This window comes from Dama dama, chromosome 14 (genome assembly GCF_033118175.1).
Source record: "Dama dama isolate Ldn47 chromosome 14, ASM3311817v1, whole genome shotgun sequence".
Taxonomy (NCBI): Eukaryota; Metazoa; Chordata; class Mammalia; order Artiodactyla; family Cervidae; genus Dama; species Dama dama.
The window spans coordinates 56,708,249-56,731,398 of record NC_083694.1 but is presented as its reverse complement, the minus strand read 5'-3'; the positions used below and the strand labels follow the sequence as shown (position 1 = coordinate 56,731,398).

General features: G+C 37.1%; 1 protein-coding gene across 5 annotated transcripts in view; it reads right to left on the bottom strand.

Moving 5' to 3' along the window:
* RALGPS2 (Ral GEF with PH domain and SH3 binding motif 2) overlaps positions 1-23,150 on the bottom strand; it is a 155,333-nt gene that overhangs the window by 108,901 nt on the left and 23,282 nt on the right. For all 5 annotated transcript variants that reach the window (XM_061160802.1, XM_061160804.1, XM_061160803.1 and 2 more), the window contains exon 2: positions 4,250-4,394. In XM_061160802.1, the coding sequence (XP_061016785.1) occupies positions 4,250-4,306 (57 nt within the window). In that variant the 5' untranslated portion in view covers positions 4,307-4,394. The remainder of the gene's footprint in view (positions 1-4,249; positions 4,395-23,150) is intronic.

Genomic DNA, 23,150 nt, shown 5'->3' with positions numbered 1-23,150 from the left:
TTTTTTCCCACTAGCGCTATTAACATTACTAATCATAGTTATTTAAATTCCCATCCTGTTAATTCCAAAATTTCTTGCCATATCTGGAGTCTCTTACCACATTGCTTGCTTTGTCTCTTCAATCTAAGTTTTTCTGGTTATCTTTCAGCATGTCTTAAAATTTTTTGAAAGTCAGATGTGACTTAGTGGGTAATAGAAACTGAGGTAAATAGGCCTTTAGTGTAAGAGTTTATGTTTATCTAGATAGGAGTTACATTGTTTACTATTTGTTGTGGCTAGAGGTGTCTTCACTTTCCTGTAGTGTCCTTGTTTTTGTCTCTGGGTTTCCCTAGAAACTCCTTAGATGAGAGTATGTGCCTTGCAGTTCTTTAGGCTGGGATCCTTTATTACCATACAGGAACCCTGTTGATGTGGTGGTAAGGTGTGGGAAGTAGGAAGAGGAGACATGTTCCACCGCCCTACAGTCTGTTACTTCAGTGAGCCTGTGCCCTTGGGCTGTTACCTTAGGTGACTCTCAGTACCCCAGACTCCCCTTAGAAAGTTAAGACAGGAAGGCTAGAGGACTCGGAATTGGGTATTTCTCTTTCCCCAGGTAGGTTAGGATCTGGTAAAGTCTCCCCTGAGGACAGGTGGAGAAAAGAACATGCTGGGCATATTTCAGGATGATTACTTTCCCCTAGTATATTTCAAAATGGTTACTTCCCCTCCTCCAGCTGGAAGCATGAGGGATTTTTCTATGATCTTCACTGTGAAAACTTGGTGGTGCTCCTGGAGGTAAAATTCATAAAAGTGGGCTGGGAGGCCTAAAACTAAGCCCTCAGGAGACTTAATCCTCAAGCTAGTCCACCCAGAGCCTCTAGCAGCAGCTTTTCAACAACAGTTAAGTTTTCCTGCCCTTGCCTGACTCAAGTGATTTCTGCTCTTGGTAAACAGTGATTCTCTGTATTTGCTTCTCTCTCCAGTTCTCAGGGCATCACTGGTCAATTTGCTCTGTGACACCAGTTCTACAACAGAGCAGGTCTTCAGATTGTTCAGCCTTTTTCAAGCTGTGAGGACAGGAGTCATGAATTCCAAGCTTTTTATGTGTCTGAGCAGAAACCCAAAGTCTCATAAATGGATTTCATATATTTATCTTATTCCATGTGTTTGATCTCTGTAACTATGATTAGCTTACAATATGTCAACAATGTTATTTTATATTCCAAGACTAACACAGAAATTTATTCATGTCAATAATTCAAATAGACATCAGTTAAACAGTATATACTAATCCAGTAACTACCAAATAATAAATATATTCATTTTAAATTTAACTTGGCAATTTTCTCCAAGTTTCTAACTCATTCAAAAAAAGTGAGCAGATCATAATGGCAATCTTAATGCTTATCAAAATGAATAATCATTTTCCTCCTTTCCTTCTTACAAACCATTAGCAGGGGGCTTAAAAAATTACGAGTGATGTGCTTCTATCTGCTTCCCCACTGGCAATAAATAGGCTGGTATTGATAAGAAGCTAAGTAGTACTGAGACATAATGTACACTATGTTCACAGTAGTCATTCTTTATCCACTGAAAGATGAAAAAACTACTGACACTTCTAAACATATGAAAAAAGTTCACCACCCCTCTACTGATACCAGACGCTTTAGCACAGGTTAGGTCTAAAAGGTAAAGATAGAAGGGTAAGGGTACCCATTTCTGAGAAGCTTGAATTCTGATATGCTAATACATCTTTATTTTAAGAGAAGGTAGAAAAATACATATTTTTATTTTCTTGACATAGCAGGAAGACAATTTAAAAGGCAGACTTTCTACCCTTACTTCTCATATACTGGATTATACTACTCTGAGGTCTCATGGAATTCATCTACTTTTAGAAAAGCCAACATAATTTTTTATACAAGTGAAATGATCTGTTTTATTTAACAAACAATTCTGTACTGTTTCCTATAATATTATCTCATATATTTCAGGACACAAAGTCAAAAATACCATCATATACCAACATATATTTAACAAAGTTAAGAAATATGATTATAAAGATACCAAATAAATATACATGCAATATAGACATATTTACAAACATATTTAATCCATGCCTCAAGGAGGAATAAAAGCTATATACAAATTTATAGGAAAAACGATTTAAAAAAAATTTTTTTAAGTAATAGCTTCAGAAAGAAGAAAGCTCCTGTTTAGGGAATCAGGAGAAAATGTTCATAAAACTATAGCATTTAAAATAGAAAAAAATAAGGGTTTATACAAACATCAGCAAGATGTAGTATTCTTCCATTAGAATAAAAATTTCAAGTAGAGAATCAGTGGTAGTTAAATCCATTAGAAAGAAAATTTAAGGCCATTTTGAGAAAAGTCCTAAATGCAGGGCTGAATGTCATGGGTATTTAGTTAGTAGGTAATGAGGAACCATGGACAGTTCGGAAATACAATAAAGTATAACAACTGTATTTTAAGAATATTAAAATTGAGTTATATGAGTTATTGAGTTATATATATTATATGTAAATATATAATTATATGTTTTATATATTTTTATAAATATAAAATATAGAAAATTTTAATTTAAATATATAAATTTTTATATATTTTATAAAATATTTTATATAAATTATATATATTACAAACAAAATTATATATAATATATAATATATTAGTATATATTATATAATTAAATATATAATATAATTATATATCAAATATATAATATTTAATTGTATATAATCAATAGATATTCTATTAATATATGTTTATATAATTATAAATATAATAAATATAATATATTAACATATACTATATAATTAAATATATATTATAACATATATGATATTATATATCATATAATATATATAAGCATATATATTTTTTATATAAGGTTATATAAAATTGAGTTATATAGTCAAATGGACCAAAAACAGCAGAGAACAGAAGTGCAAGATCAAAATAAAAAGTCACTATGATAGCCTAGACAAGAAATAATAAATGACCAAACTAAGATGCTACTAGTGGAAATAAGAAGAACAGGACTGGCTCCCAGAGATAAGGTGTGGTGGCCAGGCTCTAAGCCGGCTGCCGGGCATTCTCTCTCTCTTGGTGGTCACTGGCCTGTGTGACCCTCTCCACTAGTGTAGGCAGGACCCAAGATGCTACTGATGGTTACATCACAGAGGATTCCAACTTATGTTCTGCTAGTGGGCTCTCCCTGCTGCGCTGTGAAAATAGCTGTGCTGGGCAAAGGAGAAGCAGGTTAGTGCAAAATCTACAGATCTGAACTTAGATGCTAAGGAAATAGTGATGTTACTGATGGAAGTCAGAGAAGGGGGGTGAGCCATTTCCTTTACAAGTAGTATAGCAGAAGAGAAACAAGTAAACTGACTTTGTTCATATTATAAATAAAATGTCTGGTCCATCACAAATGCTTAATAAAATCTGTAACAGAAGCCAGAGCTAGAGTTAAAAATATGGAAATCATCTACATAGGAAAAATAATTGAAACTACTGACAGAGAATATTCTAATGACAGCAAGGCCTACGTAAATTGGCTTGGGCAAAATGAAGTTGAAATTACCAAGGAGCTGTGAAGTCAAGGTGTAAAATCGTCAAACATTTTTTCTTATCCTCTACGGTAAGGATAAAATAAAGGGGAGATATACAAGCTAGATGCTGAAAATATTAAGGAAAGCAGGCAAGTACCCTAGATCTATAGACAATGCAAAAAAAAAGGGGGGTGGCAAAAATAAAATCATAATCCATTAACCAGAGAGATGAGCATCTAGTTCAGTCTTCATCTTCATCTCTAACAGTGTGAGCTACACCACCAGAAGAGCCCTTTCAACATTCCAGCCTAACAGTTCTTCAGTCTCCTTCAACAGGTTTGGAATCAAGGGATCTGACAGTGTCAACATGGTCATTCTTTGCCCCATTTGTTCTACTGCCCTCAAGGTTCATATAATGTGAAAACACCTTAAAAAGAAATCCTATGCATCCTTCAAAACTAAAACTAAAAAAGGGTTTTAAGTAATCATTATCTGTCAGTTATATTAAGTAGGTAGGGAGTAACTCCTAAAATGTATAATGAACACATGGATGGTACAATTAAAATAGTTTTTAAAAAATCTGAAAAGCCTGTAACCCTTTTCTCAAGGTACGATTTATAATCTGTAACCAACCATAATGCTTTAAAAATTAGAACGCCAGGTAAGAAATTTTACAAAAAACTTCTTAAATGTCTTACCTCAGAAGCAGTAGCAGCAATATTAACATTGCTTGCCTGCCCGTTCATCAGGTCCATGCTTCCCACAACATCAGTCCCTGACGCTATTTAATAGCAACAGAAGACTGACTGCTTCACGTCCAAGGCCACAAATACATTATTATTCCTGTAAAAAAAATAAACAGAAAACTTTAACTGTGTGTCTTATTGGAAGTTTAAGAAAACAAACCCATACCTTGCACCATGACCCAAATAAAATACTTCCAGTTTACCAAACTCTGTTTTTCATTTCAGTTAAATCAGTAAATCCAGTCTGAGGACAATCCTATTATGCTACTTTCAACACATATGTTCAATACATGCTACTGTTATGTTCTTTATCAGCAAAACAAAGATATAATTTTTCATTTATTGTTAGAAAATTTTTTAAAGTGTTTGCTTTAAGAAAATAAAAAGTGTAAAAAAAATCTTGCAAAGTAACACATGGCCTAACAAAATAATGTCTTAGAGATCTAATTTAGCATTGCTGACAGTCTACAGTTACAAAGTTTACAAGCTGATAGTTTACAAAGATACCACAAATAATTAAAAACAAATTATTATTTATAAAGATATCACGTTATTAAAAATAACACACTATATAATATATATATTTATTTGTATAGGGCTTTAAAGCTTATTGAATAGCTTCAATCCATTATCTCACTGATCCTCACAATGACCATAAGGCTAATTAAGGAAGATTTCATTATAGTTATAACACAAACACTGTCTCTGAGGACACAGGCTTGTAAATGAGGAGTCAAGAAGAAAATTCAAGCCATCTGAAATTCTTGTCAAATATTTTTCCACATTACCATATTTTTTTCTACTTTACTGAAACTCAAAATGTTTACTTCTGATTCTAATCCCTTTCCACAAAGAAACTGCCGCATAGATGGGTATGTTGGTAACTACCTATCTCGGAGGCAATGTCTTCCTCTAAACAGAGTAAGGCCCCTTTCAAACTTTAAATTTCTATGACATTTTCCAGAAGAAAAATGATAAGTGTCTATCAATTAGGTAGTTAAAACTGTATCTATTTTTACTGAAGTATAATTGACTTACATTATTAGTTTCAGCTATACAACATAGGGATTTGATATTTTTACACATTACAAGGGATTTGATATTTTTACACATTACAATGACCATCACAATAAGGCCAGTAACCATCTGTCACCACACAGGGTTATTAACAATATTACTGACTACATTCCCTATGCTGTACATTATAAAATTATACCCACTTAACAACCTGAACTTGAAATACTAATTCACTTGAAATGTTAAGTTTCCTTTCTCTGGAAAAGCAATGTATGGCAGTGATTTAGAAGCACAAACTACAGAACAAAACTGCCTAAGTTTAAACCCAGTGAACTGTTTACCTTTTCTGTGCCTAATCTCCTTACCAATAAAACAGAGATAGAAGTACCTACTTCACAGAGTGGTGATGAGAAATTAATACATGTAAAGCACCTAAAACAGTGCTGACACATGTTAAGAGTGCTATTATAATGATGCACATTCTGTCTACTAGCTACTGAATCCACACGAAGCTTAAATTCAAGAGAATCTTCTAATTAAAAAAAAAACAAAAATCTTAGGAATATACCTCGGACAAAACACTTCTTGGTGGCATCAGCAATATCCTGATTTCAGAAACAATGAATGAGAATGCCTAAAATATGTTTCCCAGATGTAGCAAAAACATGTTGCTGGGCTGGTGATCTGTTTCACCCTAGATAATATACATGTTTCGATGCATGAAACAAGTACTCGGGCCTGGTGCACTGGGAAGACCCAGAGGGATCGGGTGGACAGGGAGGTGGGAGGGGGGATCAGGATGGGGAATACATGTAAACCCATGGCTGATTCATGTCAATGTATGGCAAAAACCACTACAATATTGTAATTAGCTTCCAACTAATAAAAATAAATGAAAAAAAAAACATGTTGCTGGTTTTCAAATGCTTAAAAATTTTTTACTAATGGTAGCAGGCGTCAGTCACATCCTAAATTGATCTTCATTTCTTCAATATATCCTAAGTACCTGCTATGAGCAAAACACTGTGCTAGAATTTTTTAAATCAGAAATATATTAGGAACAATGATTTTTAAAATAATCATTTGGAAAACCAACATGAAAAGGAATAGAGCACAGAAATACTTTAATGTCCTCCAATCTACAGTACTTCATTTTATAAACTTTGCTCATTCTTAAGAATCTTACTAAGAATCACTTATATTTACACTACTATGCAAAATGAACTTGATAATCCGAATTCTTTCTGAAGGCAACATTCAGATTGCAATGAAATATTTTCAAACAATTTAATTTCATTCCACATTCTGCACCTGAGTAATTTAGGTACAAATTCATAGATTAAGAGTGCCCCCTAGTGTTAAGAAAAATTCATCAAATCATTAAAAGAAATGTATCCTTAGTCTAACTTACATATCAAATAAATAAATTTTATGGTTAATATTTGGAGAAGGAAATGGCAACCCACCCCAGTGCTCTTGCCTAGAGAATCCTGTGGACAAAGGAGCCTGGTCGGCTGCCGTCTATGGGGTCACACAGACACGACTGAAGCAACTTAGCAGCAGCAGCAGTGTGGTTAACAGTTACTAAAAAGCAGGTAAGATACCAGGAGTAAACACTAATACATTTGTGAACTATTAACAGTAAATAATCACTCTCTCTGCCTGCATTTAATTAAAAAGTCATTAAAATATCCTAATGAAAACTGTCATATTAAAATCCATTACGTGAAATGAAAGGCAGCAAAGCATACTTTAATGAAAGTCTTATTCTAATAATTACTTATAAATGTACTACATGTCAGTAGTATTTAACAGCGTTCAAGTACAACAAAGCCTCATACGATACCATAAAAACACTGCAAGTCCTAAGAAACAGGCATGCGTTAATTTTTACAACATGTGCCTCAATACATTTCTGTGCTTTGCACACAAAAATGTTCAAATTGGACAAGACAAATACATGCTTTAATATTATTTACTTTTCCTAGTACTATGTATAAACAGCACAATCATTCACAGTAAACACCAACATCACAGAAGCACTTTTCTTAGTTAAATTATTTCCTACTATTCTCTTCTGAAACTTCTAAAAACAGGTAGTAGTCTGTCCTTTAGAAGGGTTTAAATCCCCAGACAGGCATAGTGCTTCAATATAATCCCCAAACATCAATACTGCTTCTTTCCAAGCAATGTAATCCTCAAATACAAAACCTGAAATGTGCAGATTTAGCTCCTTGCTTGAGGTCACAAGAAAGAAAGAAAAAAAAGAAAGTGAAAGTCGCTCAGTTGTGTCGGACTCTTTGCGACCCCATGGACTCTACAGTCCATGGAATTCTCCAGGCCACAATGCTGGAGTGGGCAGCTGTTTCCTTCTCCAGCGGATCTTCCCAACCAGAGATCAAACCCAGGTCTCCCGCATTGCAGGTGGTTTCTTTACTAGCTGAGCCACTAGGGAAGCCCAAACCAGATTATTAAATAAGAGGCAAAATCAGTCAGTCTCCTAACCCCTCACCTTCTTAACAGTATCTCCACCAAGAAGCCCAATACTTTTCATTTTATTTTTTCAGGAGAGAAAATTGTTTTATTCAAGACAAAAATACCAAGAGGGTAACGTTAAAGTGACAATTTCTCACTAATTAATCTCCTATCATAATACCAGTTACATATTCTTTTCTAAAATAATTTATGCTATCATTAGGAATATTAAGCTAAAAATTTAAAAACACTTGGTAATTTTACAAAATATACTTTAGAAGAGTTAAGCAAATATAAGGAAAATAGTGAAATGCAATTAATTAGTGCAATTTCTTTGGAAACATTCAGATAATACAGAATTGATATGCTTATACATGCTGGCTTAAACTCTCAGTAACAAAAATTAATCTCACCAAAACTCTGGAGAAGAAGAAAAAACTACATAGATTAAAAGCTCTTCCATCAAGCACTATTTACAACAGTGAAAACCAAAAGTGACCTTAATGCCTTTGTACATAGTCACATTAAAAAATTCAAACAGACAATTATAAGCAAAAAATATGAAAACAGAAATGACAATTTCAACCACAGAACCTAAATCTTATTTATGATCATATAAATTTCATAAGAAAAAAAAGCAATATGGTGAAATTAAAACACCATAATAGAAACTCAGTATTTACAGCTGTCATAGCTCTTGCTTTCCTTTAAAATTTATTTTTAAATAAATATTAAAGACACGTTTTATATGACAATGAGGAGGGCATGGGAACCCACTCCAGTACTCCTGCCTGGAAAATCCCATGGACAGAGGAGCCTGGTGGGCTACAGTCCATGGGGTCGCAATGAGTTGGACACAACTTAGCGACAAACACTTTATTTTTACATGGAAGGCAAAAAGGTTTAAATGGCCTGTATATCACAGCACTTTCGGCATGTATGACAGCTAAACTTTCACTGCCTTATTTTTTTATTTAAGAAAATTAGAGATTAGTCCCAAATCCCCCAGTACTTTGTTTCAGTAATTACAGCCATCAAAAAACACTGATGAGTATCAAAAAAAGATAATTTTATCTTTGACATGGCTGATATTGAGCTATTTTGAGAGAAGTTTAGTAAAGAATGTGGTTGCCTCTTAAAATCATTTCTACTAGAGCACAAAACAAGATCATCTTTGGGTATTTGCTTATAACAAGTTCAAGTTATTACGAAAGAAATAAAAAGAAACAGGTTATGATATACATCCATCCAGGGTTATATGAGCTCCCCACTGCCTCCCACAAAGAGATCATTAGTCTCCTTCCTTTATGCTTCCACTGCTCTTCTGTCAAAATTCTATTGCTGTTTTTTCACTGATTTTTATTTTCTCACTGATTTATGTATCTCTCCATAATGAACTTTGAGTTTCTTGATGTCAAGGACCCATATTGAAAACAAAACACAAAAGAAAAACCATGATCTTTCATCTTTGCACTCAGGCACATAAACATAATACTGACCTTAATTGCCTAACTTAAGCATCTATCTGTGAAACATAAATGAATGATTGAACAAAGCAGTTGTTCACATGATAACATTAAATAAATGTCCAATTAACAATAAACATACAGGCATAATGGCAATCAAATAATCAGTGCACACAATAATATACACATTTAAATGAATACAGGATTTCCCTGATGGTCCCAGTGGTTAAGAATCTGCCTGCCAAAGGAGGGAACATGGGTTCCATCCCCAGTCTGGGAAGACTCCACATGGTGTGGGGCAACTAAGCCTGTGCGCCATAACAAGAGAAGCCACCGCAACGAGAAGCCCGTGCATCCACAGCTGGAGAGTAGCCCCCACTCGCCACAACTAGAGAAGAGCCCAAGCACAGCAACGATGAGCTGGCGTGGCCATAGCTTTTTTTAAAAAAGGAATATTTCTATTTCTAGCAACATGGCTAAAAAACGATGACCCCCTAGGGATATTTAGAGATGGGGGCTTGGACTCTGACACCAGTTGAACAGAAAAAGCAACCAAGAAATGAGAACTGAAACACACATACTCTTTTCTCTACTCCATCCACACACCATTTTAACTAGAATAAACCAGAGAGACTGATAGTCTACCCAATCAGTGATAAGACGGTTTATAAAAAAATTCTGGTACAGAAAGATAAGTACCTGTATGTCTTTGCCTGGGCTTAATATGGTGGCTGGAGGAGGGTGCCTACGAAATGAAAATCTGTTATCCTAGGCATGCTCCAGCTAACACATAGCAGCTGAATTTATACTACCAGCAAGGTCCAAGGCCTTCAAGACAAGATATTCACATAAGCTATGCACACAAGCCAATGAGACTCCTGGAACCCATAGGAGATGAAGGAAACAAAATTTGTGGGAAGTAACATTCCTTCAATCCAGGCAATGTGGAATTCCGAAAATAAGTTCTCACTGTCAAAATCAAAATATAAATATTTATGTTAACTGTGACTAAGATGATTAGTGACTTTAGATTACTGTCAATGTATTTGTTTAAAATTAACCTATATTTAATAGTTTTTTAAAATAATGGCCTGCTCTTATGTAAAAAAATTACTTTTTTTTTACAGACAATCCTATCATTTTGTTTTATACATTGAAATACACAAAACAGTGCAATAACAAATCAAAGCTAACATTTATGGAGTGCCTGCTATCCAGTAGGTCCTGCTCTAAGCACTTTTCCACTAAAAATTCACTCAATGATCAAAACAAATCCTACAAAGTTATTACATCATATCTCTATTTTTAGAGATGAGTGGAAAGGTAACTTGCCTAAGCTTACACAGTAGGAACAGGCAGCTAGAAGAAGAAAAAGGAAAGGAGGATGGATGGACAGAAAAACAAAAGACAGCAAAGATGGATAAACTGATGGACAGAACAAAAACTTAGGGTGGGAGGGAGGAGGTAAAAAAGAGAGGGCAAAGGAGTGGAGAGGGAAGGCAGGGGGACAAAATGAGGGAAGGAGGGATTCAAAGAAGAGAATCTAAAAGTTTTTTCTTCCTCTGAGCAGACTTATAATATGACTAGAGGGAAAACAGAAGAAAGCAGGGAATACTACAACTTACTACACAGTGATTCAGCTTCAAGAGTCACAAGATTTCTAGAGGAGGAAATGATCTTTAGGTTTACCAAGCAAGACAGGTTGAACAGTTTGAAGAGAAAGGGGAAGTAATATGCCACCAACAAGGGTGCAAATTTAAAAGCAAAGGTGGCCCAGAGAGAAAGTATGATGTGGACAGACTTGCTTAGTGGGGACAACCTTTCTGAGTTATTCTGAAAAGGTTCAAAGAAGTGACAGGACCAGACTGCAGATGGTCTCAACTGTTAAAAGGAGGAATTCAGATTGGAAAGGAAAGGCGCTAGGAACCATTCAAGTTTTCTGAGTAGGGAAATGACCTTAGGAAACTAAAACCAGTATTTCAAGGATTATCATGCCGGGGGTATGCCACTGAGCTCTACGGAAGGTGAGTAGTAAAAAACACACTCTTACCTTCTGCCAAGAACAGCGAAGCACCTGAAATGACGTACAGATCCCTTCCCACTCAAGCTTCTCCAATCTCTGCTCTCCAGGACCCTCACCTTGTCTCCAAGTTGTATAAAAAGCCCCTCATCACACTCTATCCCCTTAACTGCCATCACCGTCACCCTCCATCACCAGTTTCTAATTCAGAATCCCTGATGCTGTGAAAATAGCAATTTGAGGATATTTAAGAGAAAAAAAAATCTAACAAAATTCATATTAATTTGTGAACACTGGCCCCACCCCTCCTGAGGGGTAGTGACAGCAGTTCAGTGGGAAAACCATAAGATATTAATACTAATTCTAGAACTTAAACTAGGTATGTGCTGTTGGGTAAATTATGTAATCTCTGAACTTTTGATTTCTTTGTGTATAAATAAGAGACAATGGGCTTCCCAGGTGGCTCAGTGGTAAAGAATCTGCCTGCCAATGCAGGAGACACAGTAGACACAAGTTTGATTCCTGAGTCAGGAAGATCCCCTGGAGGAGGATATGGCAACCCACTCTAGTATTCTTGCTGGAATAATCTCATGGACAGAGGAGACTGGTGGGCTACAGTCTATGGGTTGCAAAGAGTCGGACAAGACTGAGCGCACATGCATAGTCATAAGAAACAATAAAATGTACCTCAAAGTGATTTTGTAAGAATTAAATGTAATCAAATAGGCAAAACTCAGTGCATGTAGAAATGGTGAGTACAAATTTTGGAGTTGGAAAGCCCTGGGCTCAAATTCTAGCTTGGGCACTTGCCAGCCAGCTGTAAGGCGTTGGACAAGGAACTTAGTGCTAATATTTAGACGGAGGCTCAAAGTCCATCTATCGGGTGACGGGCTTAAAACAAAGCAAACATAAAAACAAGCAACCCTGCCCCCCAAAAATTCCCAGAAAAAAACAAAAGGAGAAGAGAAGGCAGATCTCAAATAATCCTTCTTTAAAATTCCAGAAGCATGTGAAAATTACAATATAGTGAATTAGAAAAAATGGAAAACTATGCCTCTAAATGAACCATTTTGAAAGCATACTTTAAGACACAAGTACACTGGAAAAGAAATTTACTGAACAATTAAAAAAATTTTACTTAAAAAATACTCATTTCTTAGAAGTGCTAAGTGTATAACATATTAATAATAACTGTTATCTTTCAGCACAAGAAGGAGATAAACCTACAAACAGTCTGCAATACTAAATTACTGCATTTAATGATGAGAGGTCTCTTAAGAGAGACAACACATTGCACGCTGGCTGACTAACTTCCAAGAGTAAATTAAACATGAATGTTATAAATTATTTTATAAATTTATTCAAAAGTCCACTGAAATTATCCCATGTATCCTTCGTAGTACAGAATAAGTGATAAAATATTCTAAGCTATACTTAATTCTTAATCAAAGGATAACAAGCATTTTCAAACAACAGTAATTCACAAGGACAAGAACACCCTGAAACTGTAAGAAAAACAAGATGTGCTGGAGAAGCTTCAATCACTGTAAGCCAACCACAAAGACAGGTTTAGCAATTTCACACACCACCCAGGTTGGGGGGAAAAAAAGACAGTGTTTAAACTAATCTACATATTTAGAAATCTTCTGTCAAAAGAACTTAATAAACTGTTTCCCAGCAAGACTGTTTACTAGATCACTTACCAAATTATTGTTTAAGTTTAAACATCTCCATATTTTTTTTTTTCCAGGCATGTATTCTATTTAGAAATATTTTAGGTACATATTTAAGATGTGTGAGAAGGATGATTTTCAAAACAAAGTAAGCTGAGATCTTAAATTAGAAGGAAGAAGATAGGGATAGCAGAAAACTATTTCACACAGAAAACTATTTAGCACACTGCCACTTTAACAGACTGCCTAAAGTAGGGTTAAAGCATATATTACAGGCAATGATGGAAAGAAACTGGCCTGCTTAAACCTCCCCATCTAAAGACTCAATATAAGTTTTTCAGATATAATTTTGTTGCATTTCTACTAAATTGTACATATAATGGGATGAACTATTTATAAACTGGCCCACAGCTGCAAAGAAAAGTTGTATTTCTATGTACCTAAATGGCCTAAGACTATCTATCTGTAGGGGAGCAGAGGCTTTCAAATCAGATATTAAAGGGGGCAAATCTATTAAGTAATGCCTTTAAAGGTTAAACTCAATCTCTAGCATAAAATGTTCATAAAGATAATCTACCAAGATTCAAAATACTTAGGAGGGGATTTCCCTGGTGGTCCAGTGGCTACAACTCAGCACTCCCAATACAGGGACCCCAGGTTTGATCCCTGTTCAAGGAACTAGATTCCACATGCCGCAATTAAAGATAGTGTGTGTTGCAAGGAAGATCGAAGATCCAATGTACAGAAACTAAGGTCCAGCGCAGCCAAATAATTAAAAAAAAAAAAAAAAAAGAGCTCCGAGATCTCCTATATGCCTTGGCCCAAAATATAAATATAGGTTAACTAGAAATTCCATTTACAGAAAGGAAGCTCCAAGCAAAAAGATACATTGTCCCTCAAACACCTGGTTCTGTGTTTTGGTGGGTGTGTGTGCATTTTGGTCAGAGGCTCAATTCAGAAGACTGGCCCATAAACATCCATTTAATTCATAAGATCATATGCTATTTGAAAAAAAAAAAAACCATACTGCACAATATTAGCAAAGAAAGCATAAAGACAAGTCAACTGAATCAGAAGTACATTTATGTATTTGGCAAAAGTGTATCATTGTAGGCCTAGAAATGATTAGAGAAAGGAACTCAGCCTGTTAGCATTCAAACAGTGGAAGAGAAAAACAGCATGGTGGGTCAGTGTGGCAGGGGCAAGACAGACATCAGAACTCCATGTCCAAGCAAAGATTTCAGGTGGGGCAACAGTACACCAGCGCCTCCCTTAAGACACAAGAGAAAAGTGTCTATCACCAAGGGTACGGAATTCCCTGGCAGTCCAGTGGTTAGGACGCTGCAGTCTCATAGTTGAGGGCCTGGGTTCAATCCCTAGTCGGGGAACTAAGATCCCACAAGCCATGCGGCACAGCCAAAAAGATTTTTTAAAAAAGGAATAAATAAAAAGGAGGACAATTAAATAGCCTGAACACTCAGGAGACTCTTAAACCTGAAATGTGAGGCTGACTGAACACCAGAGAACAATCCATAGGCAATGGAACACTATGCAGTCACTAAAAAACAACAGAATACTCAGTGATACATGGAGAATTGTCCACAACTTACTGCTAAATCAATAAAGCAATGTAACAAAACGGTATTTGAGGTATAATCCCTTTCGGCTGTCATTATCATTACAGCATAGAAGAGAATTTGTGCCAACACACACGAAAATGTGGCCGTCTCCAGGTTTACACATCAAGTTTTCCCTAACTTTGGCTTACCAGTATAATATTTTATACTTTCCCACAAAGACTTCAATTTTTGAAAAGTAAAAAAAAAAACAAAAAACAGTGTCTTCTCATAGACTGCTTATTAGCTGCGAGAGGAAAAATAAGCGTACGTATACTGTGACGAAACTAGACAACGCCTTGAACTGAGGAGCAGACAGACGTTGTGTGTCTCTCATGGGATACTCTGGGACACACTGCTTTTGAGTACTTCAGCTGCGATTGCATAGTTCAGTTCAGTTCAGCCGCTCAGTCATCTCCGACTGTTTGTGACCCCATGGACTGCAGCACGCCCAGCCTCCCTGTCCATCACCAACTCCTGGAGTTTACTCAAATGTATGTCCATTGACTCAGTGTTGCCATCCAACCATCTCAACCTCTGTCATCCCCTTCTCCTCCAACCTTCGATCTTTGCCAGCATCAGGGTCTTTTCCAGTGAGTCAGTTCTTCACATCAGGTGGCCGAAGTATTGGAGTTTCAGCTTCAACATCAGTCCTTCCAATGAATATTCAGGACTGATATCCTTTAGGACGGACTGGTTGGATCTCCTTGCAGTCCAAGGGACTCTCAAGTCTTCTCCAACACCACAGTTAAAAAGCATCAATTCTTCGGCACTCAGCTTTCTTTATAGTCCAACTCACACAGTCATATATGACTACTGGAAAAACCACAGCTCTGACTAGATGGACCTTCGTTGGCAAAGTAATGTCTCTGCTTTTTAATATGCTGTCTAGGTTGGTCATAACTTTTCTTCCAAGGCGTAAGCGTCTTTTAATTTCATGGGTGCAGTCACCATCTGCAGTGATTTTGGAGCCCCCCAAAATAAAAGTCTCTCATTGTTTCCCCATCTATTTGCCATGAAGTGACTGGACCGGAGGCCATGATCTTAGTTTTCTGAATGTTGAGCTTTAAGCCAACTTTTTCACTCTCCTCTTTCACTTTCATCAAGAGGCTCTTTAGTTAGTCTTCACTTTCTGCCATAAGGGTGGGGTCATCTGCATATCTGAGGTTATTGATATTTCTCCCAGCAATCTTGATTCCAGCTTGTGCTTCTTCCAGCCCAGCATTTCTCATGATGTACTCTGCATGTAAGTTAAATAAGCAGGGTGACAATATACAGCCTTGCTGTACTCCTTTTCCTATTTGGAACCAGTCTGTTGTTCCATGTCCAGTTCTACCTGTTGCTTCCTGACCTGCATACAGGTTTCTCAAGAGGCAGGTCAGGTGGTCTGGTATTCCCATCTCTCAGAATTTTCCAGGTTGTTGTGATCCACATAGTCATAGGCTTTGGCATAGTCAATAAAGCAGAAGCAGATGTTTTTCTGGAACTCTCTCTTGCTTTTATTGATGATCCAACGGATGTTGGCAATTTGATCTCTGGTTCCTCTGCCTTTTCTAAATCCAGCTTGAACATCTGGAAGTTCATGGTTAATGTACTGTTGAAGACTGGCTTGGAGAATTTTGAGCATTACTTTGCTAGTGTGTGTGATGAGTGCAATTGTGCAGTAGTTTAAACATTCTTTGGCGTTGCCTTTCTTCAGGATTGGAATGAAAACTGACCTTTTCCAGTCCTGTGGCCACTGCTGAGTTTTCCAAATTTGCTGGCATATTGAGTGCAGCACTTTCACAGCATCATCTTTTAGGATTTGAAATAGCTCAACTGGAATTCCATCACCTCCACTAGCTTTGTTCATAGTGATGCTTCCTAAGGCCCACTTGACTTCACATTCCAGGATGTTTGGCTCTAGGTGAGTGATCATACCATCATGGTTATCTCAGTCATGAAGATCTTTTTTGTACAGTTCTTCTGTGTATTCTTGCCACCTCTTCTTAATCTCTTCTGCTTCTGTTAGGTCCATACCATTTCTGTTCTTTATTGAGCCCATCTTTGCATGAAATGTTCCCTTGGTATCTCTAATTTTCTTGAAGAGATCTCTAGTCTTTCCCATTCTATTGTTTTCCTCTATGTCTTTGCACTGATCACTGAGGAAGGTTTTCTTCTCTCTCTTTGCTATTCTTTGGAACTCTGCATTCAAATGGGTACATCTTTCCTTTTCTCCTTTGCTTTTCGCTTCTCTTTTCACAGCTATTTGTAAGGCCTCCTCAGACAGCCATTTTGCTTTTCTGCATTTCTTTCTCTTGGGGATGGTCTTGATCCTGTTTCCTGTACAATCTCATGAACCTCCATCCATAGTTCATCAGGCACTCTGTCTATTAGATTTAATCCCTTAAATCTATTCACTTCCACTGTTTAATTGTAAGGGATTTGATTTAGGTCATACCTGAATGGTCTAGTGGTTTTCCCTACTTTCTTCAATTTAAGTCTGAATTTGGCAATAAGGAGTTCATGATCTGAGCCACAGTCAGCTCCCAGTCTTGTTTTTGCTGACTGTATAGAGCTTCTCCATTTCTGGCTGGAAAGAATATAATCAATCTGATTTCGGTATTGACCATCTGGTGATGTCCATGTGTAGAGTCTTCTCTTGTGTTGTTGGAAGAGGGTGATTGCTATGACCAGTGCGTTCTCTTGGGCAAAGCTCTATTAGCCTTTGCCCTGCATCATTCTGTACTCCAAGGCCCAATTTGCGTGTTAATCCAGGTGTTTCCTGACTTCTTACTTTTGCATTCCAGTCCCCTATAATGAAAAGGACATCTTTTTTGGGTGTTAGTTCTGAAAGGTCTTGTAGGTCTTCATAGAACTGTTCAACTTCAGCTTCTTCAGTGTTACTGGTCAGGGAACAGACTTGGATTACCGTGATATTGAATGGTTTACCTTGGAAACGAACAGAGATCATTCCGTAGTTTTTAAGACTGTATCCAAGTACTGCATTTGGGACTCTCTTGTTGACTATGATGGCTACTCCATTTCTTCCAAGGGATTCTTGCCCACGGTAGTAGATATCATTATATCCACTGAGTTAAATTCACCCATAACCTGAACCTAATCTCAAGGGAAATAGACAAACCTAAACTAAGGAATGTTCTACAGATGCAGTCTTTTAAAAATGCCACTGTTATGAGACACTAAGAAAACCTGAGGAACCATTACAAATGAAAGAAAACTCAAAGACACATGATAACTACACCCGCTGTACTGGACTACATTAAGTGCTATAAAGATGTTATTGGTGCAATTCACAAACCAGAACACAGACTGCAAATCAAAGTACTGTATCAGTTTCTTGAATCCAATAACTATGCTGTGGTTATATAAAAAAAAATAAATTTGCTGTTAAGAAATACAATTGAAGTATTAAGAGGTAAAAGGGTATGAGGTATGAAAACTCATCTCAAATATTTCAGAAAAACAGCATGTACATGTGTGTGAGAGAGAAATAAATCAGTTACAAAGTAAATTGGGCAAAATGTTGAAAACTGGTGAATTTGTATAGAGGGTAAACAGCAGTTCTCTTTACTACTCTCATAACTTTCTTTTTGGTTTGAAAGTCTGTCAAAGTAAAAAGTGTAGGGAATCCTACATGTTCTCCTGAGTTATACAAAACCTTCTTGGCCTAAAAATCTTCATATCATAGAGTTTGTGTGATCAGTCACGTCCAACTCTTTGTGACCCCATGGACTGCAGTCCAACAGGCTCCTCAGTCCATTCCCCGGCAAGAATACTGGAGCGGGTTGCCATTTCCTCCTCCAAGGGATCTTCCCAACCCAGGAATTGAACCCGCATTTCCTGTGTCTCGGTACTACAGGCAGATTCTTTACCACTGAGCCAGTGGGGAAGTACCAAAAATCTTCAACTTGCAAAATTTCAAAGAATAAGGTACATTTCTAATAAAAAGTATAACTCTTTCCACCAACAGATGGCGTTAGTGGCCATTTATTTAGTGTCACTTTCGACCTCAGAGCCAAAAATGATCTCGTGAATAGTGTTCTGAACTGAGCTACATAAACCCTCAGGTATTTCTGCCACATGCTACTACCAAGAACAACACAGACGAACATTATTTAAGAGGCAGAAGGTACTTTGGAGATCTCCAATTGGAGGACATTTCAAAGCTCCAGGTCTTCCTTCATTTTAATATTTGCCCCTCTCAACCCAGGGAATGCCCTTATCCTTCTAACTCCCTAGGAGAATCACTGCTGTAGTAATTTACTATAAAGCAACGTGAAAGCATAGTAGCCTTCAAATGTGCAAGAATAAAAAGGGGAGGGAAGAAAAAAGGAAGTAAAGAAGGAGTGTGTGAGTTTGCTAACCTTTTGCTTTATTCCAATCTCCTGATTTTACAGCTAGACAACAATCTAATGGGAGGGAGGTCATGTGATCTGGCCAAGCTCACATCATTAGTTAAAGGCACAGGTAGCTCTTAAACACAAGCCTTCTATTTGCTAATCCTTGGGGCTTTCTACAATGCCTAATTACCCTCTTCCTACTAATCCTTAACTGGATGTTTAAGCACTGTGGAAATGTGGGAGCGGTAGAGGGTAAAATATCTGGTTTCTCTCTTTTCACTTCTAATAGAAGTTCATTAGGTAAACATGATGACAAAAGAAAACACCATGTACAAAGGCTAGGGACAGTGAAATCCTTTGTCACTGGCATTCAGGGAACCATCATTAGTGGAGTACAATATAATTAGAGGGTAAAATGTAAAAAAGAGTGATGGGAAGCATCAGGAAGTGAGTCTGGAGAACCTGGTATAAAGGGCAATGTTTGCCACAGTAAAAAGAAAAGCCTCGACTTTATCTGGAGGCAATAAAAAGATAGTCCTTATAAATGGGACTATTAAACTACAGGATCTTACAAGTCTCATTCAGAAGATATACACACATAAACATACACAGTGATAGAAAGACATTCCTGTTGAATTCATAAACCTCAACAAACGGGTACCTGTGTAATTACTTCAAGTACAACAGATCCTCAGTGTGTAGGAGCGATCTGCCCCAAGACATCTTGAAATACCCCCAAATTTGAGAATGTTACTATAGCATATAGCACATTAATGTATAACTAATTTTTTACTCCAACAGACTTTCAGTGATTCTAAAAAACCCTGAAATAATCCCTAGTCATTTGCAAGTTGCAAAGCAGACTCTTGCATCATGAATTTATTAAGCCACCACAGAATCTTACAATTTACCCAAAATTCCTCTTCCTAGATGTACTGCCTTCTACTTCTCTTTGGTCACCAGAACTACAGTTGCCTCCTGCAGCATCAACAGTCCTCCCAACGAAAGTTACTACACACACAAAAAAAGAGAATAACAAATGTGCCTACCAGTGGCAGACTAGGACCAAATATGTGACCAGCAAAATTACAAATTATCAGGTCATACACCATACACCCTCCTAGTCATTCACGAAATAGTGAAAACCACAAGCGTTAATTTGCAAAAGATGGAGCTCTATTCTAGCAGCAACTGACTAGCCAAAAAAAGCATCATGTACTTTAATAGCAAAGACCCCACTGGCCTTTTAAAAGCAGCAATGCCTATAACAACATAAATATTAGCATAGCAGCTTGTAGCTTACAACACACACCTTACCACAATTTTGGCAGAAGGATTTCAAGAAATCTTGTATTACCAGATTTACAGCCTAGTTTTCATTCGGACATTTTATTAAGAACCGAGGGTACTGGATCTCTGAAGATGTTTGCTCCTGCCTAAGTTACTGGGGCCACCCCATGACCAGAGAAAGGGAATTTCCTGCATAAAGACTGAGGTGCTGTAGGGACTGGGACATTCTTCATTTATTTTAACAGCTCCCTGAGATAATTATTATTACATTCAACTTAGGAAACTGAGGCTCATGGAGGTTAAGAGGAGGAATATCTCTTACGAGTAAAGAAATCTCTCCTAGAATTTCCTTTCTTCCATCCTTATCCCACCTCTCCCCTCTGCAAGATTCTCTGCAAGTCTATCACTACAATTCCTCCATATTTACTTATGTCTGCCAAGGAGGAAAGGTGAGGATGGCTTTCAAAGAGAACCCGATATTTGAGATGAGCCTTAACGAGCAAATATTGGGCAGATGGAGGGAAATGGTAAGGACATTCCTGACAAGAGGAAATAACACTTGCAAAGACAGAAGAATGGAAGAAATTGGCATGTCAGGACAATGCTGGTTAATGCGGTGCAGAAAAAGCACGCATGTGTATGTGTATGTGCATGTGTATGTATGGAAATGAACAATAACCTATGAAGACAGACTGGAGTAAGGTCACGTAACATTAACAACAGCCTGGGAAGAAACATGCACTTTATTCTCTAAGTCAAGATTTCTTAACTGAGAGATCATGAATTAAACTCTAGGGCCATGAAATGCCCTGCTCCCCAAAGTATCAAAATTGTGTGATAAACACACACACACACACAAAATCATTTTCTTGGATCTGAAGCTATCAAATGATTTTCAAAGGAACTCAGAAATTAAAAAGTGGTTAAGAACCATTCTGAATGACTGGGAATCACTGTATAATTTTATAGGCTGAGATGTGTGCCATATCACTTTCATTTCAGAAAGGCAGCTGGTAACATCTGTGGAGGCTGATGGATTAGAGAAAAGAACCTTAAAAGCAGAGGGTGATAAGAAGGTATTACCCTGCTCCAGCCAAGAGGTTATAAGTACTTCTATTAAAACACACACACACACATACCCTAATTCTAGAGACTTTTCAAAGGTAAACTTGCTAGAATTTGTTGACCACCTGCAAATGGGTTGTGATGGAGAAGGAAACCAAGCCTTTCTTTAACTCTTTAACTAAAGAGTTAGAGTTAGTTAAAGAGTTAACTCTAACTCTACTCAGTTAAAGCTCCTGTAATCCACTTACCCCACACTATCATCAAGAAAAGCCATTCAATACAGCAGAGCAACTGCAAGTGACAAGGTACCTCTTTCTTCCATCTGCAACCAGCCACCACTGGGAAACTAACCAGAAATGCCAAATGTTCCAAAGAGAAAACGCTGATGGCTTAGAACAGGGGTTGGCAAACTATGATCTACAAGCTGGACCCAGGCTTGTTTTTGTAAATTACGTTTTATTGGAACACAGCCACACTCATTCATTTCTGTACTGTTTATGGTTCCTTTTATGCTACAAAGGCAGACCTGAATAGATGCAAGACAGACTGTATGGCCTACAAAAAAAAAGCCTAAAGTATTTACTATCTGGGGCCTTGATGGAAAGTCAGCCTACTCCTGGCCTAGAACAAAAACAGGGATAGATTCTATTTCAGAAAGTACCCCTTCAGTACAACAGGTGGGATTAACATGTAAAAGAAGGCTATGCATGGACCAAATTCAACTGTGTAACATCAATCTTCTGGGTGCAGCTGTAGATATATTTGTATTAGCAGCAAACTACTTATCAAACTGGATATAAAAAATTTCTAGTATCCCTCTATTTGAAAAAAACCACTCCTCATAAGGTAACATATTAAGGGGCAATGCTCTCAACCCAATTCGAATCCTTGATTGTTTCCCTCATTCTTCCACTAAACCTATTTTCTCTCTCCCCCAGGTTCTCATTTTTTTTTTTTAAAGTAACAAGAAAACAAAAAATACTAAGATCTAATAAGCATCACCATGTAAACTGATGAAATTCTCCAATCTGAGAACCCGGGTCTTGGCCTATCTGTGGAATATTGGCAAAAAGGTGGCTAAGTAGGCATTTGTGATTAGTGAATCTTAAACGTAAATTTCAGATGATTTAAAAAACTAAATTTTAGTCTATCCATTAAAATTAAGCTCTACTGGTGGCCTCTGCTAGACTAGGCTGGGAAATTATATGTATGGTGATGGTGATTTTTTAAACATATTTTAAATTTTTTATTTTATTTATTTGGCTGCGTCAGGTCTTAGTTGTGCCATGCAGGACCTTTGTTCTGGCACACGGATTCTCCAGTTGTGGTGCACGGGCTCAGCAGCTGCAGTGAGTGAGCTTAGTTTCTCTGTGGCAGGTGGGTGGGATCTTAACTCCCAGACCAGGGATCAAACCCATGTCCCCTGCAGTGCAAGGTGGATTCCTAACCGCTGGACCACCAGGGAATTCCTATATATATATATATATTTTTTTTTTTTTTTCCCCCTAAACGGTATGAGAACGCAAACTTCAACATATCCAAATTGATCAATTCCCCACAGTTATATAAAAATTATTTCAAAAGTGAGAGTCTCATAAATACATCACCTACACACATTCCCCCAAATCTAAGACACAATGTTCTCCAAAGGATTTTATTAAGCAACTTGTTTTACCAAGAATATGTTCAACATAGGAATGTGTAATAACACAGGTTTCAAATAATAAGCAGCTAAATAGATTTTAGATACTCTATACTAGGATTTCTTAACCTTGGCACTACTGATATTTGGGACTAGATAATTCTGCATGAGGAGGACTTGGCTATGCATCACAGGCTGTTTGGTAGTATCTGTGGTCTCTATCCACCGGTGCTGCTACTGCTGCTA